The sequence below is a fragment of the Vombatus ursinus genome, unplaced genomic scaffold (assembly GCF_900497805.2).
Source record: "Vombatus ursinus unplaced genomic scaffold, bare-nosed wombat genome assembly UNPS02014812.1, whole genome shotgun sequence".
NCBI classification, from domain to species: domain Eukaryota; kingdom Metazoa; phylum Chordata; class Mammalia; order Diprotodontia; family Vombatidae; genus Vombatus; species Vombatus ursinus.
In genome coordinates, this window is record NW_020954590.1 from 40,423,096 (window position 1) to 40,445,905 (window position 22,810).

Genomic DNA, 22,810 nt, shown 5'->3' on the forward strand with positions numbered 1-22,810 from the left:
TCCCTTTATCTAGACTTACTCCCTCTAATGTTCTATATGATGTCAGTCTTCTATTTACCAAATCTCATCATTTAAAAGAGGATGTAGGCTCCCACTAATACCCTCAAAACTGTTTAAAACAGGTCTTTTTTCACTTAAATTTCTTTGTTTCTTAATTTCTTCAATACATTTTTATAAAAAAATAGCATCAATATAGTATAGTGGGAAGGGTGATAGGTTAAGAGTCAAAGGACTTGAGTTTGGATCTCCGTTTTGCTACCAACTATATGTGTGACCCTGGGCAAATCACTTAAAACTTAGTTGGAACTCAGTCTTCATCTTTAAAATGAGAGAGCTGGACTAAGGTCCTTTCCGGCTCTAAATTTAAACTCAAATAAGAATTTTTTAGTATCTTTCTTTGAGGTCAGGGATCATGTTTAATCTAAACTACTACTCCCAGGGTCTATCATAGTACTTAACAAACAGTAGGTGCTTATTGATTGTTTGGCATTGTTATTATGATAGGCATGATCCTGATAGTTTAAGGAATAAAGTTCTACAGTGAAGACAACTGGAAGAAATGGGGATAAAGGATCTCTCCATCTTCACTGGCACCTTCCACTCTCCCTATAAACATGTTTAGGTATATAAATTACAAAAATAATTATAATTACAAAATAATTCTTCCCTTGACCTTGTTACTCATTCCTTTCATAGGCAACAGGTGGTGATGGGGAGCCAGGCAAGCTGAACTCTTAGTCATCTGCTAAGTCAGCAAACATATTGAGCATGCATGCAAAATTTGCTTTTCCCTTTTTTCTTATGGGTAGGACTAAGGATCCCACTTCCCCCTTCAGGAATATGGTTTTCTCTCTCCAAGCTTACTACCTTTCTGGGGAGGGGGGCAGGGAGAGGTGGGGGAGCAGGATATGATTTGCTTTTCAAAGACAAGGCAAGAAGAAAATAGGTCACAGCCAAGGCTGTGGAAAATGAAAGTTATAATGCTTGTAGTTTAATCCATTTATATATCTTGCTGTTCTTACCAATTCAGCATTGAAAGGACCAAATCTCAAATTTTTATGCCAGGTTTATACATTTAATACTACTTTCATACTTTGTCCAGTTATGTTATAAATTAGCTCCAACACTCCAGATCAGTCTCTTTTGATCAAACCTTTTGCCTCCCTAGAATAAGGATTCTTTAGTGGGTTCTATGGATAGATTACAGAGGGTCTGGGAACTCTGATGGGTAAAAAAATTACAGGTATATTTTTACTAACTTTTAACTGAAATTTAGCCTTTTCTTCAATTATTTAAAAACATTATTTGAGAAGGGGTCCATAGGTTCACCAGTTGTCAAAGGGGTCTGACACACAAAAAATTGGTTCATTAATTACCAAAGGAGTTTGACACACTTATTCTGGAATAAGTAAAAGTATCTCTTTATCCTATATTTGTATGCTTTAAACAAAATACCTATCATGCTTATCATTTCTCTGGGCCAGCAGGGTTTAAGATAACAGAAATCTACATTAAGAGTAACAGAAAGGGGCCACAAACTTGCAAACTTGAACAGGGAGAAGTGGCTTTGCTGGGGTGGATGAGGTTACTGGATCACTTATTTCCCTTGTGTGGCTTCCAGTACCCCAGAGCTATAGGTCCCTGGTACTGCCACTTTCATTGCTTTGCTTATAGGAGTAATTCAGTTCAAACCCTCTGACAATCATTCTCCCGTGGCTAATCTCTCAGCAGCTGATTGCCTCCATGCTTCAGTTCTCATGCCCCTTCTGCCTGTTTGTTTGTCATGTGTCCCCAGCTCCTCTTGTCTACTATTCATAAATCATTTTTTCAAATTAATTTTGCTTTAATTAAGAAGCATTTATTTTTTTTCCCTTCCCAACTTTTGCTGTTGTTGTTTAGTTGTGTCCAGCTCTTCATGACTTCATTTGGGGTTTTCTTGGCAAAGATACAAGAGTGGTTAGCTATTTCATTCTCAAACTCATTTTAAAGGTAAGGAAACTAAGGCAAACAGGGTTAAGTGACTTGCTTAGGGTCACACGGCTAGTAAGTATTTGGGGCTGGATTTGAACTCAAGTCCTCCTGACTCTAGGCCTGGAGCTCTATCTACCTAGCTGCCCAACCCTATTCCTCAAAAAGAACAAAAACAACAACAAAAAAACAGGAATAAAGAAGGAAGGAAGGAAAGAAAAAGAAAACCCTTGTATGAAATATGCATAGTCAGGCAAAACATATATCCACATTGGCCATGTCCAAAAAATGCTACAAATCTTTTTTTTCAAAGGGCTGAACTTGACAGTCAGGGTTACTCTAATAAGTGGCCAGTACTACTAATCTCTCCACATAAAAAGCATGCCACATTGGCATTCCTAAATTTCTTTAAAGAGTAAAATCTATTCTTTTCCCTCATACCACTGAAAGATTTCTTAAACCGTTGTTCTCTGGTATTTAGCCCTATCATTCTAATTCATTCAACAAACGTTTACTAAGCACCTACTATGTGCTAGGTACTTGGGGATGAAAAGTCAAAAATTGAACAATCTCTCATTCCAAACAATTTATATTCTATTGGTAATAACACAAAACAAATAAATACAATATAATACATACAAAGTACATGCACAATAATTTCTGGGTCAGTGAGCTAGCAACTCAGGGGATCAGAAGAAGGTTCCTGAAGGAAGGGGCAACTGAGCTAGCCTTGAAGGAGGTTAGGTGGTCTCAGAGGCAGAAAAGGGAGTGTAGACAGCTTGTGCAAATATATAGCATAGGGAGGTAGAAACAGCAAATACATGAGTTTGACTGGAATAGAGTATGCATGAAGGTACATAATCTGGGATAAGACTGCAAGGGTAACCTGATGTAGGTTAAGAAGGATTTGAAATACCAAAGAGAAGAGATTACACTTTATTTAGAAATAGTTGGTTGCTATTGGAGGTTACTGAGTGGAAGAGATACATGGTAAGACCTTGTAGAAGTAGGTTGATATGACTTTGTCAGCTACGTGAAAGATGGATTAGAAAGGAGACAGACTAGAAACAGGGAGGCCAATTAAGAGGGTTTACAGGTGAAAAGGATCTTGGGGATACTTAGGGGTGCATGGGTCACATTTTAAGAACCACTGATATAGAGAAAGGCATTAAAATTCAAACAGAAAACCTGTCCCTGAAACTACAGCTCCTACTATGAAATGCTGTTTAAATGGCAGTGAATCAGAGACTGAGAATCTGTAGGTCCTCAAACACTATCTTTTAAAGCAAGCTTTATGCAAGCAAGCTATTACAATAAATATGTGGAGTTCCGCAGCATAAATCTGCAAAGGCTCATCTTTCCATTTTCCTGAAACCTAACTCACCTTGAATTAAGGCTGCCATTTGTAAGATCAAAATGCTATACAGATTATAATTTTTGGTGGATTTATTTCTATTTTTTACGTTTGATGCTAAATTAAAAAAAAATCAAATCTGTTTCTTAACTTAATGCTTGTGAAGCACTTTTAAAATTAAACCATGGGATCAATGCTAAACATGACCTCTATTATTATAATTCAAAAAGCCCTTACAATTTTTTCTAATGGTCCAGGGCCAATATGTGCCATTCCATTTTGTATGCATGTGGTAAGCACTAAGGGACTTAATACTGACACAAACCTACTTGCTTATTGGAGGAATCATTTAATTGCTTTAAAAGTAATTTTGGAGATTAAATGTGAAGCCAAAAAGAAATATTTATACTAATGACAGGGTACAGACCCACATAGACTGATTATGCTGTGCTTACCATGTGAGTAGTGTGTTACAGATGAGGTAGGTAATATATGGGTGGAATTGTCATTTCCATAGTAAGTGGAGTATTTATGTACCCAGTTACATTCACCCTCCCCATCCCCCAAATAATATAATGTGTGTGCTCTGTCACTTAGAGAAATTCCAGTGGCAGGGGGTGAGGAAAGACTATTATAACTTGGTGCTAAGCTCCTTTTCTGTCAAAAAGAACTTTACTGAATGGTATGATATCTTTGGAGAAGATGTATGAGAAATTAAAAAGGATAAAGTAATAAGCTCTCTTCATTGTTTACTTCTAAAATATTATGTGATAGTATTTATTATTAGTAGTATTAACATAGATACTAAGGGATAAAGAAAGTCTAGAATGCAAGGTCTTGAGCCTGCAATCTGAATTCCTTAAATATAGTGTTTAAAAAAATCTTAAGTACCATCAAATAAAAAAAAACCATAATACACTAATACCTTAATATTAAACATCTATAATAGTCTTATAACTTTAACTTGTAGTAATGTTATTATTATTATTATAGCACAAATGGGATAGTAATTAGTGATTTTTCACCTCCAACCAATTCTCTCTCTGCTAAATATAGATGACACATTTAAAGCAAATTGGAATTGTGGTGATCTAAGTAACATTTGCTCTCTGAGAGAAGGGTGAAAATTAATTTTAATTACAAATGAATTCTGTACCTAATGGCTTTTTCTTATTTTTCCCTTAGGGGTTATAGTCTTGCCAAGGATGACTCTAACACTTGCATTTCCATTTGTTTTCAAATAGCAGGGTCCAATACAACTGTCAGCCAGGTATGCTTGCCCATGTCTCCTCTTAGGGTCACTTCTAGTTAGCCCTTTAAAATCTAGCCCTATCTCTCTATAAGAATTAGAATTTACATAGTGTTTTAACACCTGCGAAATGCTCTGAATATGTTATTTCATTTGCTCTTCACAACAGCCCCAAGGAAGGTACTACCATGATTCTCATTTTCCAAATGAGGAAACTAAAGCCTAAAGAGGTTAAGTGAATTGTCCAGGGTCACAAAACTGGTAAGTGCATGAAACAGCATTTGAATTTGGGTTTTCTTGACTCAAAAGTCTAGTACTCTATCCAATGTACCACATATAAGGTCCCTGGTCTTAGAAGGCTGACTATACAGTTCACTCTTGCTGCTACACTTGATGAATGTTATAGGAACCCTAGATCCTGATCCCTGGTTACCAGCTACCCAGTCCTGAGTTCTTTTCCTTCCTTTAATTTATCTTCTGAGATATACTGCCTGCTTGTATCTCTAGTACATATCTGCCCCTCCCTACCTCACATGACCTCTCTAGATGCAATCTCTGACAGTTCTCTCAGAACATATGGGTGTTTCTACATAGCCATTATTTTAAAACTGAATCCAAGTGAAATAGTATTTTCTATAAAGTTATAGTGGATTATCTGTCCATTCCACCATCCTTCCCTCCCAAACACTAACCCCCCCATCCACCCAAAGCGCTGCATTTCTTGAAAGAAATGGTAATGCACTGGATTGTATACCCAAGTTTTTTTCTAGTCTTTTGATTCTCTACTTATGGTAAGACATTTAAATGTCATTAGTTTGCCCTCCACTAACTAGGGCATTAGACAACTGGATTTACCATTATCCTAGCTGGGGCACAAAGGGTTTTCAAAGCAAATGAATCATATTTTTAAAAAGGGTAGATTCAGATAGGCTAAGAGTAGGCTTAGGAGAAAAGGTTGAAAAACTGTTCTCAAGCTTCCTTAAAAACCAAATATTTTATGCAAAATGTGCTCCTAAAAAAGAAAATGTGCTAATTATAAACAATTCTGATCTATTTTTAAAAGTGCCTACAAGAATCTCTAAGCTATAAAGCTTGATTCCTCACTCCCTCTGCTCTAGTTAGCTGTTATGACTATAGAATGTTCTGACTTAGACTTCTCACTAAATCAAACTGACCTTCACACCAATGAGAAGGGTTTTGATTTTAATATACTTCCTTCAATGCCTGTGTGGAGAGTGTATAAAAGTACAATTTTGCCTAAGGATTTCAATGCCTTTTTTGTTCATGAACGAGTCACTCTACCATAAAAACCATTTAAGTTTTGCTATAGTTACTGTATCCGTGGAATTCAAAACACCATATACAGACCATTCATTGCAAAGAAAGGAATACTGTGATCAGGAATAGGTACCCTATTTTAGGAAGGGCACTGCCAAATCAATCATTCAGCAAGTATTTTTTAAGTGCTATTATGTGCCAGACCCTAAATATGCTTTTAGGAGGTTAACCAAATTGGTTAGAGGACTGGAAAGCATACCCTACTAGGACTGGCTGAACAAACTGGGACTGTGTAGCCTAAAGAAGAGACCATAGAAGTCACATGACAATAGTTTTCAAGTACAGTACCTGAAGGTCCTTCATATGGGAAAAGGGCTAGACTTGGCCAGTCTGTCTGGTTTCAGAGGGCATAACTGAGAGCAATGGGTGGAAACTACAATTAGGCAGAATTAGGCTTGATGCAAGAAAAGTGAACAAAAAGTGGGGAAGAGCTGAACAAGTTGTGGTATATGAATGGAATGGAATGCTATTGTGCAATAAGAAATGATGAGCAGGCAGAGTTCAGAAAAACCTGAACAGACTTGTATGAACTGATGCAAAGCAAAATGAGTGGACCCAGAAAACATTGTGTACAGTATCAGCAATATTGTGTGATGATCAATTATAGAATGACTCAGTTCCTCTCAGCGACACAATGATCCAAGACAAGTACAAAGGACTCATGATAGAAAATGCTATCCAGGGGGCGGAGCTAAGATGGCAGATGGAAAGCAGTGGCTGTCTTGAGCTCTCTCCCAAAGCCCTCCAAATACCTAAAAAAATGACTCTAAACAAATTCTAAAGCAGCAGAACCCACAAAAAGACAGAGTGAAACAAATTTCCAGCCAAAGACAGCCTGGATGGTTGATCAGAAAGGTATATTGCATCTGGCGGGGGGAGGAGAGCAGTTTGGCGTGGGCGCGCAGGCCACAGCAACCCTGGAACAGGCCTCAGAGGACTGAATCTAGGCAGCTGTGGCGGTTTCCAGACTTCTCAACCCCTGAACGCCAAAGACAACTTAGAAGGTCAGTGGGAAAAGTCTGTGACTGCTGTGAGAGAGGAGCTAGGTCTCAGCCGCAAGTCTCGAGCGCTGCCGGGGCCGCGGCTTTTTCCTGCGCTTCCGGCCCATAGACTGAGGTGGAATCGAGTGGCTGATCAGAGGGGAATTGCAGGGATCTCTTTGCCAGGGCTGAGGCAGGAATCTCTTGCTTTAACGGTGCATGGATCTGGGTCACAGTTTTGAGGGGCGGTCCTGGGGCTAGGAGGAGGGCTGGTGCGGTGGAGCTTGTTGTGGCTGTGGAGAGAAAACACTTTGCCCCTTATCATACCACCTTTGAAGAACTGAAAATTTACAGGTCCCTAAAAGTACCTCTGAAAACAGCTGTACAAACCCCGGAAGCTTGGGACAGTACACTCTTCACATTGGAAGCAGACTTTTACCTTAACAAACAGTTTAAAACTCAAGTAATTGGCCGGGATAATGAGTAAGCAGCGCAAAAAGAGTCAGACTATATTATCTTACTTTGGTGACAAAGAAGATCAAAACATGCAACCAGAAGAAGACAACAAATCAAAGCTCCTACATCCAAAGCCTCCAGGAAAAATATGAATCAGTCCCAGGCCTTGGAAGAGCTCAAAAGGGATTTTGAGAAGCAAGTAAGAGAAGTAGAGGAAAAACTGAGAGTGATGCAAGAAAATCATGAAAAACAAGTCAACAGCTTGCTAAAGGAGACCCAAAAAAATACTGAAGAAAATAACACCTTAAAAAATAGCCTAACCCAAATGGCAAAAGAGGTCCAAAAAGCCAATGAGGAGAAGAATGCCCTGAAAAGCAAAATTGGCCAAATGGAAAAGGAAGTCCAAACGATTACTGAACAAAATATTTCCTTAAAAATTAGAATAGAACAATTGGAAGCTAGTGACTTTATGAGAAATCAAGACACTGTAAAACAAATCCAAAAGAATGAAATATTAGAAAACAATGTGAAATATCTCATTGGAAAACCAACTGACCTGGAAAATAGATCCAGGAGAGAGAATTTAAAAATTATTGGACTATCTGAAAGCCATGATCAAAAAAAGAGCCTAGACATCATCTTTCAAGAAATTATCAAGGAAACTACCCTGATATTTTAGAACCAGAGGGCAAAATAGAAATTGAAAGAATCCACCAATCTCCTCCTGAAAGAGATCCCCAAAGGAAAACTCCTAGGAATATTGTAGCCACATTCCAGACTTCCCAGGTCAAGGAGAAAATATTATAAGCAGCCAGAAAGAAACAATTCAAGTATCATGGAAACACAATCAGGATCACACAATATTTAGCTGCTTCTACATTAAGGGACCGCAGGGCATGGAATACAATATTCCGGAGAGCAAAGGAGACTGGATTACAACCGAGAATCACCTACCCGGCAAAACTGAGTATAATCCTTCAGGGGAAAAATTGTCATTCAGTGAAATAGAGGACTTTCAAGCATTCTTGATGAAAAAACCAGGGTTGAATAGAAAATTTGATTTTCAAATACAAGACTCAAGTGAAACATGAAGAGGTAAACAGGAAAGAGAAAATCATAAGAGACTTATTAAGGTTGAAATGTTTACATTCCTGCATGGAAAGATGATATTTGTAACTCATGAGACCTTTGTCAGTATTAGGGTAGTTGGAGGGGAAAAATTATATGTATGTATATATAAATATAGATAGATACATAGATAGATAGAGGGCACAGGGTGAGTTGAAGATGAGGGGGTCATATCTGGAGAATAAAATTAAGGGGTGACAGAGGAATATACTAGGAGAAGGAGAAAGGGAGAGGTAGAACGGGGTAAATTATCCCACAAAAAAAAAAAAAACCAGAAAAGAAAAGGCTCTTACAGTAGAGGGGAAACAGAGGAAGGTGAGAGTAAATGAGTGAATCTTATTCTCATAGGATTTGACTTAAGGAGGGAATAACATACACACTCAATTGGGTATGGAAATCTGTCTTACCCTACAGGAAAATGGGGGGGGAAGGAGACAAGAGAGTAGGGGAATGGCAGAGAGGAGGGCAGTTTGGGAAAGGGAGTAATCAGAAGCAAATACTTCTGAGGAGGGACAGGGTCAAAAGAAAGAATAGAATAAATAGGTGGGTGGGATAGGATTAAGGGAAATGGAGTTAGTTTTTCACAGCATGTCTACTATGGAAGTGTTTTGTATAACTGCACATATATAACCTATATTTAGTTGCTTGCCTTACCAATGAGGGTGGGTGGGGAGGGAGGAAGGGAGAAAATTTGGAACCCAAAGTTTTAAAAACACATGTTTAAAAAAAATGTTTTCACATGCAACTGGGAAATAAGAAATACAGAAAATGGGGTACAGAAATCCATCCTGCCCTACAGGAAAATTGAAGGGGAAGGGGATAAGAGAAGGGGGGGGGAGAGACAGAAGGGAAGGCAGACTAGGGGAAGGGGTATTTAGAATGCATGCCATCTTGGGGTGGGGGGAGGGGCAAGATGGGGTGAAAATTTGGAACTCAAAATCTTGCGGAAGTAAATGTTGAAAACAAAAAAAAAATAAAAGTTACTGTTAAAAAAAAAAGAAAATGCTATCTGTATCCAGATAAAGAACTGATGGAATATGAATGCAGATTGAAGAATATTTTTTTCACTTTATTACTTTGGTGTTTTTTTTTCCTTTTGATCTGTTTCTTCTTTCCCAACTGTGACTAATATGGAAATATGTTTTACATAACTGCACATATATAACCTATATCAAATTGCTTACCATTTTAGGAAGAGTGGAGGGGAAGAAGGGAGGGAGAAAAATCTGGAACTCAAAATCTTGTAAAAATAAATACTAAAAATTATCTTGACATATAATTGGGAAAAATAAAATACTATTAAAAAAGTGGATTGTGCTGGAGACATTTGGAAGTAATAGGTTTCCCACCACTGGATGACCAAAACAATTTAACTAGGAAAAAAAAAAAAACTATGTTGACATTAGTGAGATGGCTTAAAAGGCATTAGTCACAGAGAGTTTAAAATTATAGCTGGCACTATCACCTTACAAACTCAAGGTATTGTCTTTTCCCCGTCCATGAGTCCAGAACTCAAAAGTCTGGGGTGCTAAGAGATACAGAAAGTCTTCAAGCAAAGGCTTGGGTGATGTCAGGGGATGTGGTAAAGGGAATTCTACTTATTTTATTTATTTATTTATTTATTATTAGGCAATTGGGGTTAAGTGACTGCCCAGGGTCACACAGCTAGTAAGTGTCAAGTGTTTGGTCTGAGGCCGGATTTGAACTCAGGTACTCCTGACTTCAAGACCAGTGCTCTATCTACTGTGCCACCTAGCTGCCCCTGGTAAAGGGAATTCTTACTCAGGTAAGGTTGAATTTCCTTTCATTTCTCACATTGTGATTCTATGGGTACTCATGAACACCATGTATTTGTTCTAGATACAGCTATAATTTTGATGTTCAAGCTGATGTATTTCCTCACTTGTAAATTAAAATAACTTCCAGCCCATCTAACTCTACAGTGTTAAGAGGCACAATGGACACAGCACAGGGCCTGGAGTCATAAACACCTGAGTTCAAATCTGCTCTTCTGGGTAGTACACTTAACCTCTGCCTCAGTTTCCTCAATTCTAAAATGAGGATAATAACAGCACCTTCCTCCCAAGGTTGTTGAGAGGTTTAAATTAGATATTTGTAAAGCACTTTGTATCATGCTTGGTACACAATATTTAATTAATGTTTATTTTTTTCCTTCCAGTGAAATCTCCCTCCTTGAAAAAAATCATAGGTGGATTAAGAATGTCTGTGGTATAAGTAGAAGTGTTGAATTAGAGTTCAAAGGCATCTTAGAAATACCCTTAATTTTTTGTGAGTATTATAGACCCTACTGGTAGTCTAATGAAGCTAATGAACAAATTGCATAGGATTATAAAGAAAATTAATTATATTGAAACATCTATATCTATCTATCTATCTATCCATCTATCTATCTATCTATATTTAAAGTTTCCAGACCCCCAGATTAGGAATACTTGCCTTAGTACTTGACCCCCTCAACGCCCAGAGAGAATAAGTGGTTTATTTGGTAAGCTGGTGATAGAGTTGAGCCTTGATTCTAGGTTTCTTGTCTCTTAATTCCTGGTTAATATTTATCATATTGAGTAAAAGCAATATAATTAGAGAGCTAGACATGTGGATATTTTATATTGTCTGGCATTATGGCTTATTGTGAGTATAGGATCCTGCCTCCTAGGGCTGATGCAAAAAGCCATAGAAGTTTTTAGAGGGAGTTTTTTAATTCTCTCCTTTGAAAATCCTACTCGCTCTAATGGATTGTTTTTACCTTTCTGTAGGTTACTTCTCAGTCTATATAACCAAATCTGTGGCTCTTCTGACCTCGAGACCCAACATTCTAACTGCCTGCATGATATGCCTACTTGAATGCTCTGCTGACATCTCAAATTCAGATAGGGCTTATTATTTTTCCTTTAACCTGCTCCTTCTTCTGACTCCACTGTGTCTGTCTCTGGTGCCACCATTCACCCAGATTCCTGCCTTCATCATCTGGGGTTATTTTCGGCTCCTTTCCCTCATCTGTCATGTCCAACAGTTACCAGGTCTTAGCATTCTCACCTTTGTGATATCTGTCACATCTGTCCCCCCCTCTCTATTCCCACTGCTACCATTCTAGTACAAACCCAGGTTATACAGGTGATAACCTGCCTATATAATTGCAGTAGCATCCTTATAGGTCTTCCCATCTCTCCTCTCCCTTCTATCTTCATACCAAAATAATCTTACTTGTAACATAGGTCTGGTCATGTCATTTCTTTGCTCAGAAATCTTTATGGGCTCCCAAAAGTTCATGATTTTTTTGTATTAAAGGCCCTCTGCAATTCAATGCCACCTTTGTTTTTCAAACTTTTATATTACTTCCTTCCACAACCTCTTTGCTTCAGCTGAAATGGACTAGTCTCTAATTTCCAAAGATGCTCTGGACCTTCACAGCTCAGGGACTGTTATTCATGCTATCATTACCTATTGCTGGGAAGGGTTCCCTTCCTCCTTTGCTTGTTGGATTTCTACTTATATTTTATTTAGTCAGTCAGTCAACTAGCATTTATTAAGCACCTAGTGATTACCATCCACTGTGCTAAGGACTGGAATGCAAAGGAAAGGGGAAAAGCTTTCTGCTCTGAAGGAGCTTACAGCCTAATGCCCAACTCAGATGACACCTATTTCCATGACTCAGAGGTTGACAGGTCACTATATTTATCCATCCCATGTCATTTGAACTTTATTCATTGCTATCTTCCTGCCATGCCTCTCCTGCTCTCCTTGTTTCTCCTCCTCCAACCCCTTCTGTCTCTTGCTCTGGGACCAATGATCCTATCAGCACTGTCATTGCTTACGGAAATGTCTCCTCTGCCATCCCAATCACTTCACTCTTGTCTGATCCCCACTCTTTTGTAACGGTTGTTTCTTCCTTCTAGAACATAATCCCTTTGAGGTCAGAGACTGCCTCTATGTATTTGTGTCCATAGCACTTAGTGCAGTCACTAACATATATTTAGCAATAAATAAATGCCTTTTCATTCATTCATTCATTCATTCATTCATTCATGAAAACCTTCTGTGATCCTACTAGAGACTTTCCTTCTAAAATCTTACCTAGCATTTTGTTTTGTTCTTCCCTAATGTACCCAAAATTTAATCTTATTTATCAGAGGTATTTATATTGCTATCTTTGCTTTTTATTGTACTACAAGCAGAAGGGAATGGAAAACTACTCTAGTATCTTTGCAAAAAAAAAAAAGAATGGGGCCATAGAGAAACAACTCAACAACAAAAAGCTCCACAAAATCAGGAGCATCGTTTTGTAACACCTAGTCTGTGTCTCTTATAGCACAATACTCTGCACACAGTAGGTACTTAAATGCTTGCTCTACTGTGGTGTACTCATATAGCAGCTACCCTCAAATCTTCATACACAATGGTAAAATGATTTTACATTTTTAATGACTGATTTATGCTGTGCAAAAGCAAAGTACCAAAATGAAACAGTGAAGGCTGTAAAAAAAGGCTTTAATACTGAACCCTAGTTCTACCTCCTTCAGCCTTTATCATGCTAGTCCTCACTGATCTCTTTTTCCTCAGAATTTCAATAGAATTTCGGATCAATAAGACACAATGCTGCACTCAAAAAATAGGAAAAGGGAATGGGAATACAGTATTTGCTCTTCCAGGCACCGTGCCAAGCATTTTTTTAAAAAAATATTATTTCATTTGATTCTCTCAACAATTCATGAGGTAGATGCTGTTATCATCCCCACTTTATAGATGAGGAAACTGAGGTTGATACAGGTTAAATGACTTTCCCAGATTCACACAGCTAGTAGGTTGGATCTGAACTCAGGTCTTCTTGTCTACAGGCCCAGAGCTCTATCTATTATACCATTTAGCTACCAATAAAGCAATAAAGGATATTGTCTTGTTTTAGCCTTCTTTTTTTGCTTAGGCGATTGGGGTTAAGTGACTTGCCCAGGGTCACACAGCTAGTAAGTATCAAGTGTCTGAGGTCGTTTAGCCTTTTGTCCCCCCATGATTATTAGTCTTTTCTTCTTAACTTTATTGTAAGCAAGGGCCACACATTATATGTTCTTTGTATCTTCTTACAAAGCTAAAAAGAGCACTGGACACATAGCAAGAATTAAATAAAGACTTGTTTGAAAAAATAATTGATCCCAAGGCCATGTTCTTGGCAGCACCCTGCACCCTGGCTAATTTACCTCATGGTATTGTATGTGCACACATATGCACACATTTATTATTCTCTCAGTGGTGGCCAAAAGATACCTAATGCTGTGGGAAGTCTTTTGTTTGTTTCACTCACTGGGAAGTTGTGCAGTTAAAATGAATTCATCATTGGAGAGGAGTAAGTTTTAGCATTCTTAAGAGGGCACACAAGTCTTGTTAAATGTAGGGTTTTTTTGCTGACTGAATGAAAGGGGTAGATAGGAACTGGTTGGGAAACTATATTTTGAGAAGCAGGAAGTGAGGATATTTCACTGGTACATACACTCATATCAAAGCCTGGGATCTAATGTTGAATGGCAGTAATTTTTCCCCCAAACTGGTGAAAAGTTGGCCCCCATCCAGCATTATGTAGCATAAAGGGTGGGTCACAGAGCTGCACATTCATAACTATTCATTATGAGACCCTGCTATTTCCCAGTCACTGAGGTAGGCTTTGTGTAGGAGCTGTTCATCCTTCATTTTCAAGAGGACCAGTGACATCATGGGGATAATGTCTTAATTTGTGCCTGAATTGGATTTAAGTCAGGTGGAGTTGCACAAAGTCATCAGCCTCACTCTCTCTTCCAGAGTCTTCCAAGTCCAGTAGCAGGACAAAAATCGAGGTGACTGGCAATAGCCTGGGATGCAGTGGATGAGTCTGGCATCATTAATGTCTGATCAAGCTCTGGTCTAAGCACTCTCTATAACTCCTGCTTCAGCCACTTTCATGGCCATTGAAGAAACTGTTCTCATCTACCCATTCTGCTGGCGGAAATCCTCAAATGCTTGGGGTAAAGAACCCCCTAACTCACCTATGGGTTTGAGGCCTGTTGGTTACCCTCAACATGGCTTACTTAGCCCGGCTGCCACAATACCAGGATGTGGCCACTGTACATGCTACAGCTTCTTGGAGACATGGGTGAGAGTTGGATGAAAGATGGCCACCAAAGGTGGATAAGCAGACCTGAAAAGCACTCAGCAGCCCTCACACCAGAGGTATTAGTCCTCCCTGAACATCTGATATTTTTGGTCAGCAGGGTCTTTGGGCAACACTTAAATCACATCATGCTGACACCTGTTTCTTATATTTAATGAAAGGCCAGCCTTTCATTAAGGACACAAGCCACTTATCATACTTAGAAAATTATCACAAATGAATGAAATGTATCCATACTGCCATATTCAATAAGCATAACATGTATCTCCTTAGTAATTTTAGTTTGCTCTTTTATTTTGTGTGGAATAAAACATGATCATAGGATGTCAGTACTTGAGGGATTTCAGAGAGTCGTGCACTAGAGCCATAAAAAGTCAGATTTTCCCACTACCTAAACTTAGCCTTGAGTTCTGATTTGGGGCCTTTAGACCGAAGCTACATTAGTTCTGCTAGATCACTAACAGGTCATTACTTTTGAATTATTTGTGGAATATTGCCATTAACAGAAATAAGGAATAGATACTATCATAGGGCCTTGAAAGACTAATACTTAAGCAATTCTTTTATTCATTTATTCAATAGACATTCACTGAGTGTCTAAACTGTGCAAGGTTCTTTGGGATTCATAAGAACACAGGGATGAATAATACAGTTCCTGTTCCCAAGGAATATATGCTCTAGCAGGGAAAATACAATCTGTTTACAAATACGGTATTCTAAATACCCCCATACAATTCTAAGGCTGGAAGATAGAAATGATTGCTAATTTGCATTGGCTTGAGGGTTGTTTCCTACCCAGAGTTGCTCAAACCAAAGAAATATCGGGTCTGGACACAACCAAATACAAAACAGATGGCAATTAAGTGCAGGAGAGAAGTATACATGCTTCCTGGAAGAAGGGACATTTTAGCTGGCGATGAAGAAAGGGAAATGTTTCAACAAACAGAGGATAATGGAGTGGGGGGTAGGGGAAGGGAATTCCAGGACTAGTGAAGAGTTCTGATCAGACAAAGCATAGGGTATGAGAAAGAAAGGTAGGTGGGAACCATATCTCAGATAGCCAGGAATGCCAGGCTAAGGAGTTTGTACTATATTTCAGACAATAAAGAACCTTTAAGGTTTCAGAAAAGGGTAGTGCTAGGATCAGAACAGTGAATAAGGAAGATTAATTTGTTCAGTGGTGTATAGATTAATCTATTCTGATGGACAGGAGAGAAGTAGGAATTGAAGGCTGGGAGTCTGATTAGGGGCGATGGAGAAACAAAGGCTTGAACTAGAATATTGGAAGTGGTAATGGAAGGAAAAAAAAAAAAAAAAAGAGAAACCACTCCAGAGGTAGAGTCCAAGGAATATGGAGATTTATTGGAAAAGGGAGGAAGGCAGCGAGAGAAGCCTGCAACCCCGAGGGTTTAAGCATGGGAGCTGAGAATGGTGAATAGTGATGCATCAACAGAAACCTGAAAGTCTGGAAGAACGGCAGGTGTAAAGATGATGAGCTCAGTTCCGGCCATGCCAAGTTTGAGGTATTAGTGGGACATCCTGGGAGAGACATTCAGCAGTAAGCTGGAAATTTGAGTCTGGATCTCAGGAGAGAGGTAGGGGGAGGCGAAGGGGGAAGGAGCAGAGAAACAGATGTGGTAGGAGGCTCATCGATTAGCATCTCTATTCATCTCAGCAACCCTATGAAGAATGAAGGATGTTTGGCTAGTCATAAAAACATTTTGAGTAGCCCTCAGTTCCACTGTACAGGAAATAGAGATTTCTCAGATAAAATCTTAGCTTATTTGATATTATGTAGTGAGATATAAAGGGAAATGATGTTAGTTTTGAGCTTCAATTTCCTGTCTTTAAAAGGGGGACACTGCTGGACTTTCTCAAACAAATGTCAAAGGGATTAATGATTTAATGTTTGCAGAGTAGTCTAGGCTTCTTGCATAAAGGCAAGCAGAAGCCATGATTTTTATTTGTTTTATATAGCAGGTAGGAGACTGCAGGGCTATTATGTTTATTACTCTAAAAAGCACTTTCCTCCTTAGCATTTAATTGTAACCAACACTATCCAAGCTTTAAATCTAAAAGTAAACTAGCCACAAAAATAAAAGTGCATGGACTTAGAGATCTAGTTCAATGACTTTTTTCTCCTTCTTTAGTATTTGCACATATCAGCTTCTCTGTTAGATTGAGAGAAGTAATTGTCCTGTAAAGTTTCCCCGCATGAGGCTGGTGGTCAATCTTATCAGATGCAAAAAGAAAGTTATACAGAAACACAGTCACATTGTCAACACTTACAGGCGATGATATTCCCATATCTGTTCTTCATTCTGTTCTCATCTTTCTTAGCTGAGTCCCATGGTGCAGACTGCCCTTCAAAGAAACTCTATAAGAAAGGGAGGAAAGTGATACGCAGAATTACAATCTCTTGTAATAAACATTGGAATCTTAAGACCGGTGGACTAAAAAAAAAAAAAAAAGGCGAAGCAGTGGTCAAGAAGGAAATATGACGTCCACAGGAATTAGTTGGAGGATCGATAGGGAACATTACTCCTTAAATATTTAATTTAGTTTTCTCTGAACATTGCTTCCCTTCTATTCTACAAATACAGGTGGGAAGCCTCTAGAGGTAAAATCCCCAATTTGCTGGAGAGATTCCAGCAGGATCACAAGATCACATATCTACTTACTTCAAAGGCTAACTAGCCCACTACTTTCATTCCACAGACGAGGAAACTGAGGCCCAAGGTCACCTAGGTAATAACTATCAGAGGTGGAATATGAACTTAAGTCCTTGGACTTAATGCTTTTTCCATTGTAGCATAGCACAATGGAAGCACTTTACTGAACAAAGTTGGTCTTGCTCATTAGTAGCTTATCTAAATATCTGGCCAACTTATTTAATTGGAAAAAATGGACAACTTACTAAATATGTTATTCATATAATAATTCTCTCAATCTTCTAGGAGAGAGAAGAGAAAAAAACAAACAAGAGTTCATTCTTCAGTCGGTAAACCACACAAGAAGAGTATTTTTTTTATTAGACTATTGGAGGCAGACAGGTTATAGTTTTATGACTTCTATGATAAACTTTCCGAATCAATTCTACTAGAGCTCTCTCTTAATTCAGCTTTGTTGATGTATAGACATTCATTTATTCAAGGATTTAGGCATTATTACAACCAAGGTCTAAAATCTTTATGTTATTAATCAAATGTAAACCTTCCTTTTTGGTTCTACTGAAAATGCCCTTTGGTCACTTGGCAAATAGGAAAAATTAACTTCCTTTTAAAAATCTCCTGGTATCTGAGCAATTGGGGATTTTCATTTCATTTTTAGTTTATCTCACAGTAACCATTCCTATCCTAAAATTATAGTTTTTCATTGCAGTGTTTTAGGTATGGAGAAAAGAAAGCCATCAGAAAAACTGTCAGTAAGAAATGACCCTGGGAACTTGCTTCAACTATCTGGTCTGCTCCCTCCTCTCATTCATTGACATCACTGTATCCCTGGGCACAATACTGGAGAGGAGAGAAAGGGAAAAAGAAAGAATGCTGAGAAGATGGAAAGAAAGTACTATCCTATGATTACTTTTTTTTTTTTTGCAGGGGTGGTGGGGTGGAACTATTAAAATATGGCAAGTTGGACACATGGCCTCAGAAATGTCGTGAATACATCCAATCTCATTTTCCCCAGAGTAAAGCACTGCTTCATCTCTAACTTTTCTAATCCACTTAGGGGTCTCAAACCACCTTGTCCATTTCAACTAGCATCCAGTGAATAGCTTCATTTTCCTCAACATTCCAAGATACAATGCAATTCTCCCAAGAGCAATATTGTAGTGTGCATCTGCCAGTTTGGGGAACGATCCATTTTGCCGTGCTCGTTTTGATCTCTAAATAAATCTTTATGTATGTACCATGGGAGTGTCTTACATGTGTATCTTATAGCATTCATAACACTTAAAATAGTCTCTGAATGACAAGGGTTTGCAGAATTTCACTGAGTTAATTTTTTTGTAAATACATAAAAGAATAACATTTCCATTTTCTTTCTTTTTTTGGAAGTGGGGGAAGAGGACTGAGTGGAGAGGAAATGGTTAGGCTGACAGTCACCAGAGGCTAGACTTCATTGCCAACTTTATCCTCTGCACCTGCACCCAGCAAGCCGAGTGTATTTGTAATCGCTGTTGTCATCTGCTTCTATGCTCATTGGTGATCAGGTTAAAATGGTAGCAAAAGTGAAAACCAAGTGCTTTGTAAAATAACCCAATCTAGCTAATTCTGTTCCTATTAGCCAGTCTCAAGCATCTTATAAGCACCTTCACCTTAGAGGCCAGGAGACACTAATTTTTGTAACACACAAAGTAGACAAGGAAATACTGCAAACATAACTATGAATTTAATTTCTTGTTAAATTGCTTTCTGTAAATTATGTATCATTAATCTCCATGATCATAATGACTGTATACCTTATTGGTAGAGGGATCTGAAATTTTTAAAAACAAACTGGGTCAGCCCGAGACCCTGAATATATGACACTGAAATAAGGTAATCCATAAAGTCCTACTATACATTAGTCATTTAAAATAAAATTTTGCATTATAAAGGGCAAATACAAACTTAAAAATCCCTAAGACATCAATATATTCAGTAAGAAAAAACACTCACCTATTGAATTAAACCCATGTGATCACATATATGTAGTCAAGGGGCTTCATTAAAGTACTTAATTCCTACTTTGTTTGCCATAAAAGATGAATTTTAAAATAACCTAGAGGAACCTAAAATCAGGTGCCTTCTTCTGAACAGTTATCCTATGAATAACAGCTATTTTCCAGTCAAGTAATTACTATTATTTGACTTCTTTCATAACTGCTTTGTATTCCCGTTGAATATTCTATGACTTAATTGTTACCGATTTAATTCTCCCTCCCCTCTACCTGACCTAAAAGTTTTTCAAGTTGTTATGGAATAAGACTGATAAAGTGTATGACAGGCAGGAGAGAAGCACCTGAGAGACTCTGACTTGTTGATTTGATAGCTTTGCTGTTAGTTAACTAGAAAAGACAAACACAGACATTTATCAGGAGATGAGGTGGAATTGCTCCATCGGTTAGGGAGAGCTCTGTCAAATCCCTGAAGGCAAAACCACAAAATTCCCATCTCATTTTGGACAGATGCATGCTCTACTATGGCCTCCTTTATATAGGTGAAGGCCATACTTTTTTAGTCAAGAGTAGATTTCTACTAGATCATGAGTATAAGAAAACTTAAAACATTTACTTTAGTTTGAGCATTTTAATTTAGGTAATGTGCTTCACATGTTGCAAAGTATTTTCCTCTCAATCACCCTGTGAAATGGGCCATCTAAGTGTTATACCCTCACTTTATAGATGAGTAAACTAAGGCCTAGAGAGGGCAAGTGGTTTGCCAAGGGAACACAGCTATTCAGTGATGGAGCTGGGATTCAAGCCTAGCCCTCTCATCTCTCATCAGTGTACTCATTTCATTATCTGAGCTGAGATTCCACTGGCTCAGCATCCAAGCTTCCTCTTTAGCCAGGAATGAGTTGGGGGGGGGAGAGGGAGAGAACAATCAATAAGCATTTTAAAGTTCCTACTATGTGCTGGGAACATAATGAGCCTGAGAAAGTGACTTAAACCTCTCTCAAAATCCTTATTTGTAAAGTGAGGATAATATTAGTACCTAATTCAAAGGGTTAATGTGAAAATTAAGTCAAATGAATTAGCACATATTAAAGAACTGCTGAAACCTTAAGTACTACCTATTATTAATATTGATAATAAAATAACAATTAGTAACAATAACAATTATTATAATGATGATGATAATAAGTCTGAAAAGGTAGCCTAAAGTAGCCAAAGAGACAGAAGAAAAATAATAGTAGCCTAGAGTAGTAGGTATAAAATTTAGACCTCTCACAGATGATTTATATTTCATAGCCCCTAAATGGAGGTTTATTATAGAATATAACAGAATGGGCATGAAGGGATCAAAAAGAAATGTGAGGGACTTAGAATAAACTTTATATAACTGCTGGTGTGTGTGTGTGTGTGTGTGCGCGTAAAAAGGCCATTTCATTATTTCGTATATTAGGTTTTGCTCCCAGAAAATTTTTGAGGGAGATAGGTAACTCAGTCAGGAAGACCTGAGTTCAAATCTGGCCTCAGACACTTACTAGCTGTGTGACTCTGGGCAAGTCACTTAACCTCTGTTTGCCTTAATCCACTGGAAAAGGAAATAGCAAACTACTCCAGTATCTTTGCCAAGAAAATACCATGGGCAATATTGGTGTACTATGGTCCATGGGATCATGTACAGTCAGACATGATTGAACAACCAGAAAATTTATAGAACACATATGTTGTCCTAAATATATGTATTAATTTACTATTAGCAGCGAAAAAAAATCATGCACATACATAGACTTGCAATACCTAAAATATTATTAAAAATGCTAGCTTGTATTACATTATAAACAAAATTTTTGAGTTATGAGTCAAGTGATGGACTACGGGGGATCAGTTAGTTAACAACAACAACAACAAGCATTTAAGGTTTAAGGTTTGTAAAACATTACATTTATTTCATTTGATCCTCCCAACAACCCTCTGAAATAGGTGCTATTATTGTCCCTATTCTATAGATGATGAAACTGAGGCCCAGAGTGGTTATAAGTGACTTGCCCAGGGTAAAACAAGTAAGAAGTGGCAGGATTTGAACTTAGTTCTTCAACTCCAAGTCCATTATTCTATCCACTATACTACTTAGCTTCCTCAGAGATGCTCACCATCAAAAGGTTAGTCATCAGGTGATTAAATTTTTGGCTACAGACACTTAGCAACAGTGTGGTATAACGGAAAATACCACTGCACTTAGGGTAAGAGATCTGGGTTCAAATTATGGCTCTGATACTAGTTAAATGACCAGAGACACATCACTTAATCTTATGTGTAAAGCAGGGGCACTGGTAATTTTTCTACATGTTTCACAGGCCTGTGGTGAGAAAAATACTTTTTTATGAATATTAAAGTTCCATAGCAATGTGAGTTATCATATTCATCATCATCACCATCATCATCAATTAATGTGAGAAGCCACAACTGTATCAGAAGAGGGAGTTCCTATATTGCTGAAATCATAGATTTAAGTACAGAAGCTTGTAAATGTGGGGAATCAAGAAAGTAGACAGGAGGGCTTTGGGATCTAAGTATTTTGACCTTCATCTGTAATCTTTGAACTCTTAGACCAACTCCTTTAGTTTCCCTGTATCCAGGGTTCCCATAACTCTATGATTCTAAGGCCAGTTTTCAGATTCTGAAACTCTCAGGCTAGAGATCTGTCACGGACCAGAGGTGCTATAAATTACTGCAGCAGTTCAGGACTCAAACACCATGGACAGCAGCTTCTTAGAATTTCTGAGATGTTCTGCAATGAATACTACCTTACACATAAAGATATCAGACACATCCTTTTTTTTTTGCTCTTTCCACATGAGAAGGGAGGAGCATACATATCCTTGTATGCTGATAATAACACAGATGGTTATTCAGTAACAGGTATAGTTATTAACAGGGAAAAAAAAAGTTTATTCCTAGGGCAACTACAGCTTAGTGAGGGGTGAGGAGCCTGTGGCCTTGAGGCCACATATGGCCCTCTAGGTCAAGTGCTACCCTTTGACTGAAACCAAACTTCACAGAACAATTCCCCTTAATAAAAGGATTTTTCTGTAAAATCTGGACTCAAAGAGCCACACTCAAGGACCTAGAAGGCCACATTCAGTCACTCTCATTTTTATTGCCTCTTCCTTCTCAATGTTCTTTTCTTTTTAATAAACAAAGGAAAGTCAAATTATTTATCATAAGATTTCTCTAGAGCAATTTTTCTTTAGTTAAGAAGCAAATGTTCTCTTTTAATATTTAGTTTAAATTTTACATACATGTATACATATGTATATACCTTTATGAAATAGATGTTTTTCTAAAAAAAAAAAACCAACACAAAAATGTCAACACTGTACTTTGAATTCTGTAATCTGAATCACTGCAAATTTCTCAGGGAAGCTTGGTATTTAAAAGAATTATATCATGAATCCTTTTGTAAAAAAATAATAACTTCATAATGCATCTTTTTTTAAAAATTAAGATTTTTTTTTATATTTGATCTACT

The 22,810-nt window shown here is 37.9% G+C and overlaps 1 protein-coding gene across 3 annotated transcripts in view; it reads right to left on the reverse strand.

The window, feature by feature from the left end:
- The window catches only part of LOC114053920 (receptor-type tyrosine-protein phosphatase mu), a 958,135-nt gene that overhangs the window by 149,031 nt on the left and 786,294 nt on the right, over nucleotides 1-22,810 (reverse strand). For all 3 annotated transcript variants that reach the window (XM_027877057.1, XM_027877059.1, XM_027877058.1), the window contains one exon: nucleotides 16,917-17,004. In XM_027877057.1, the coding sequence (XP_027732858.1) occupies nucleotides 16,917-17,004 (88 nt within the window). The remainder of the gene's footprint in view (nucleotides 1-16,916; nucleotides 17,005-22,810) is intronic.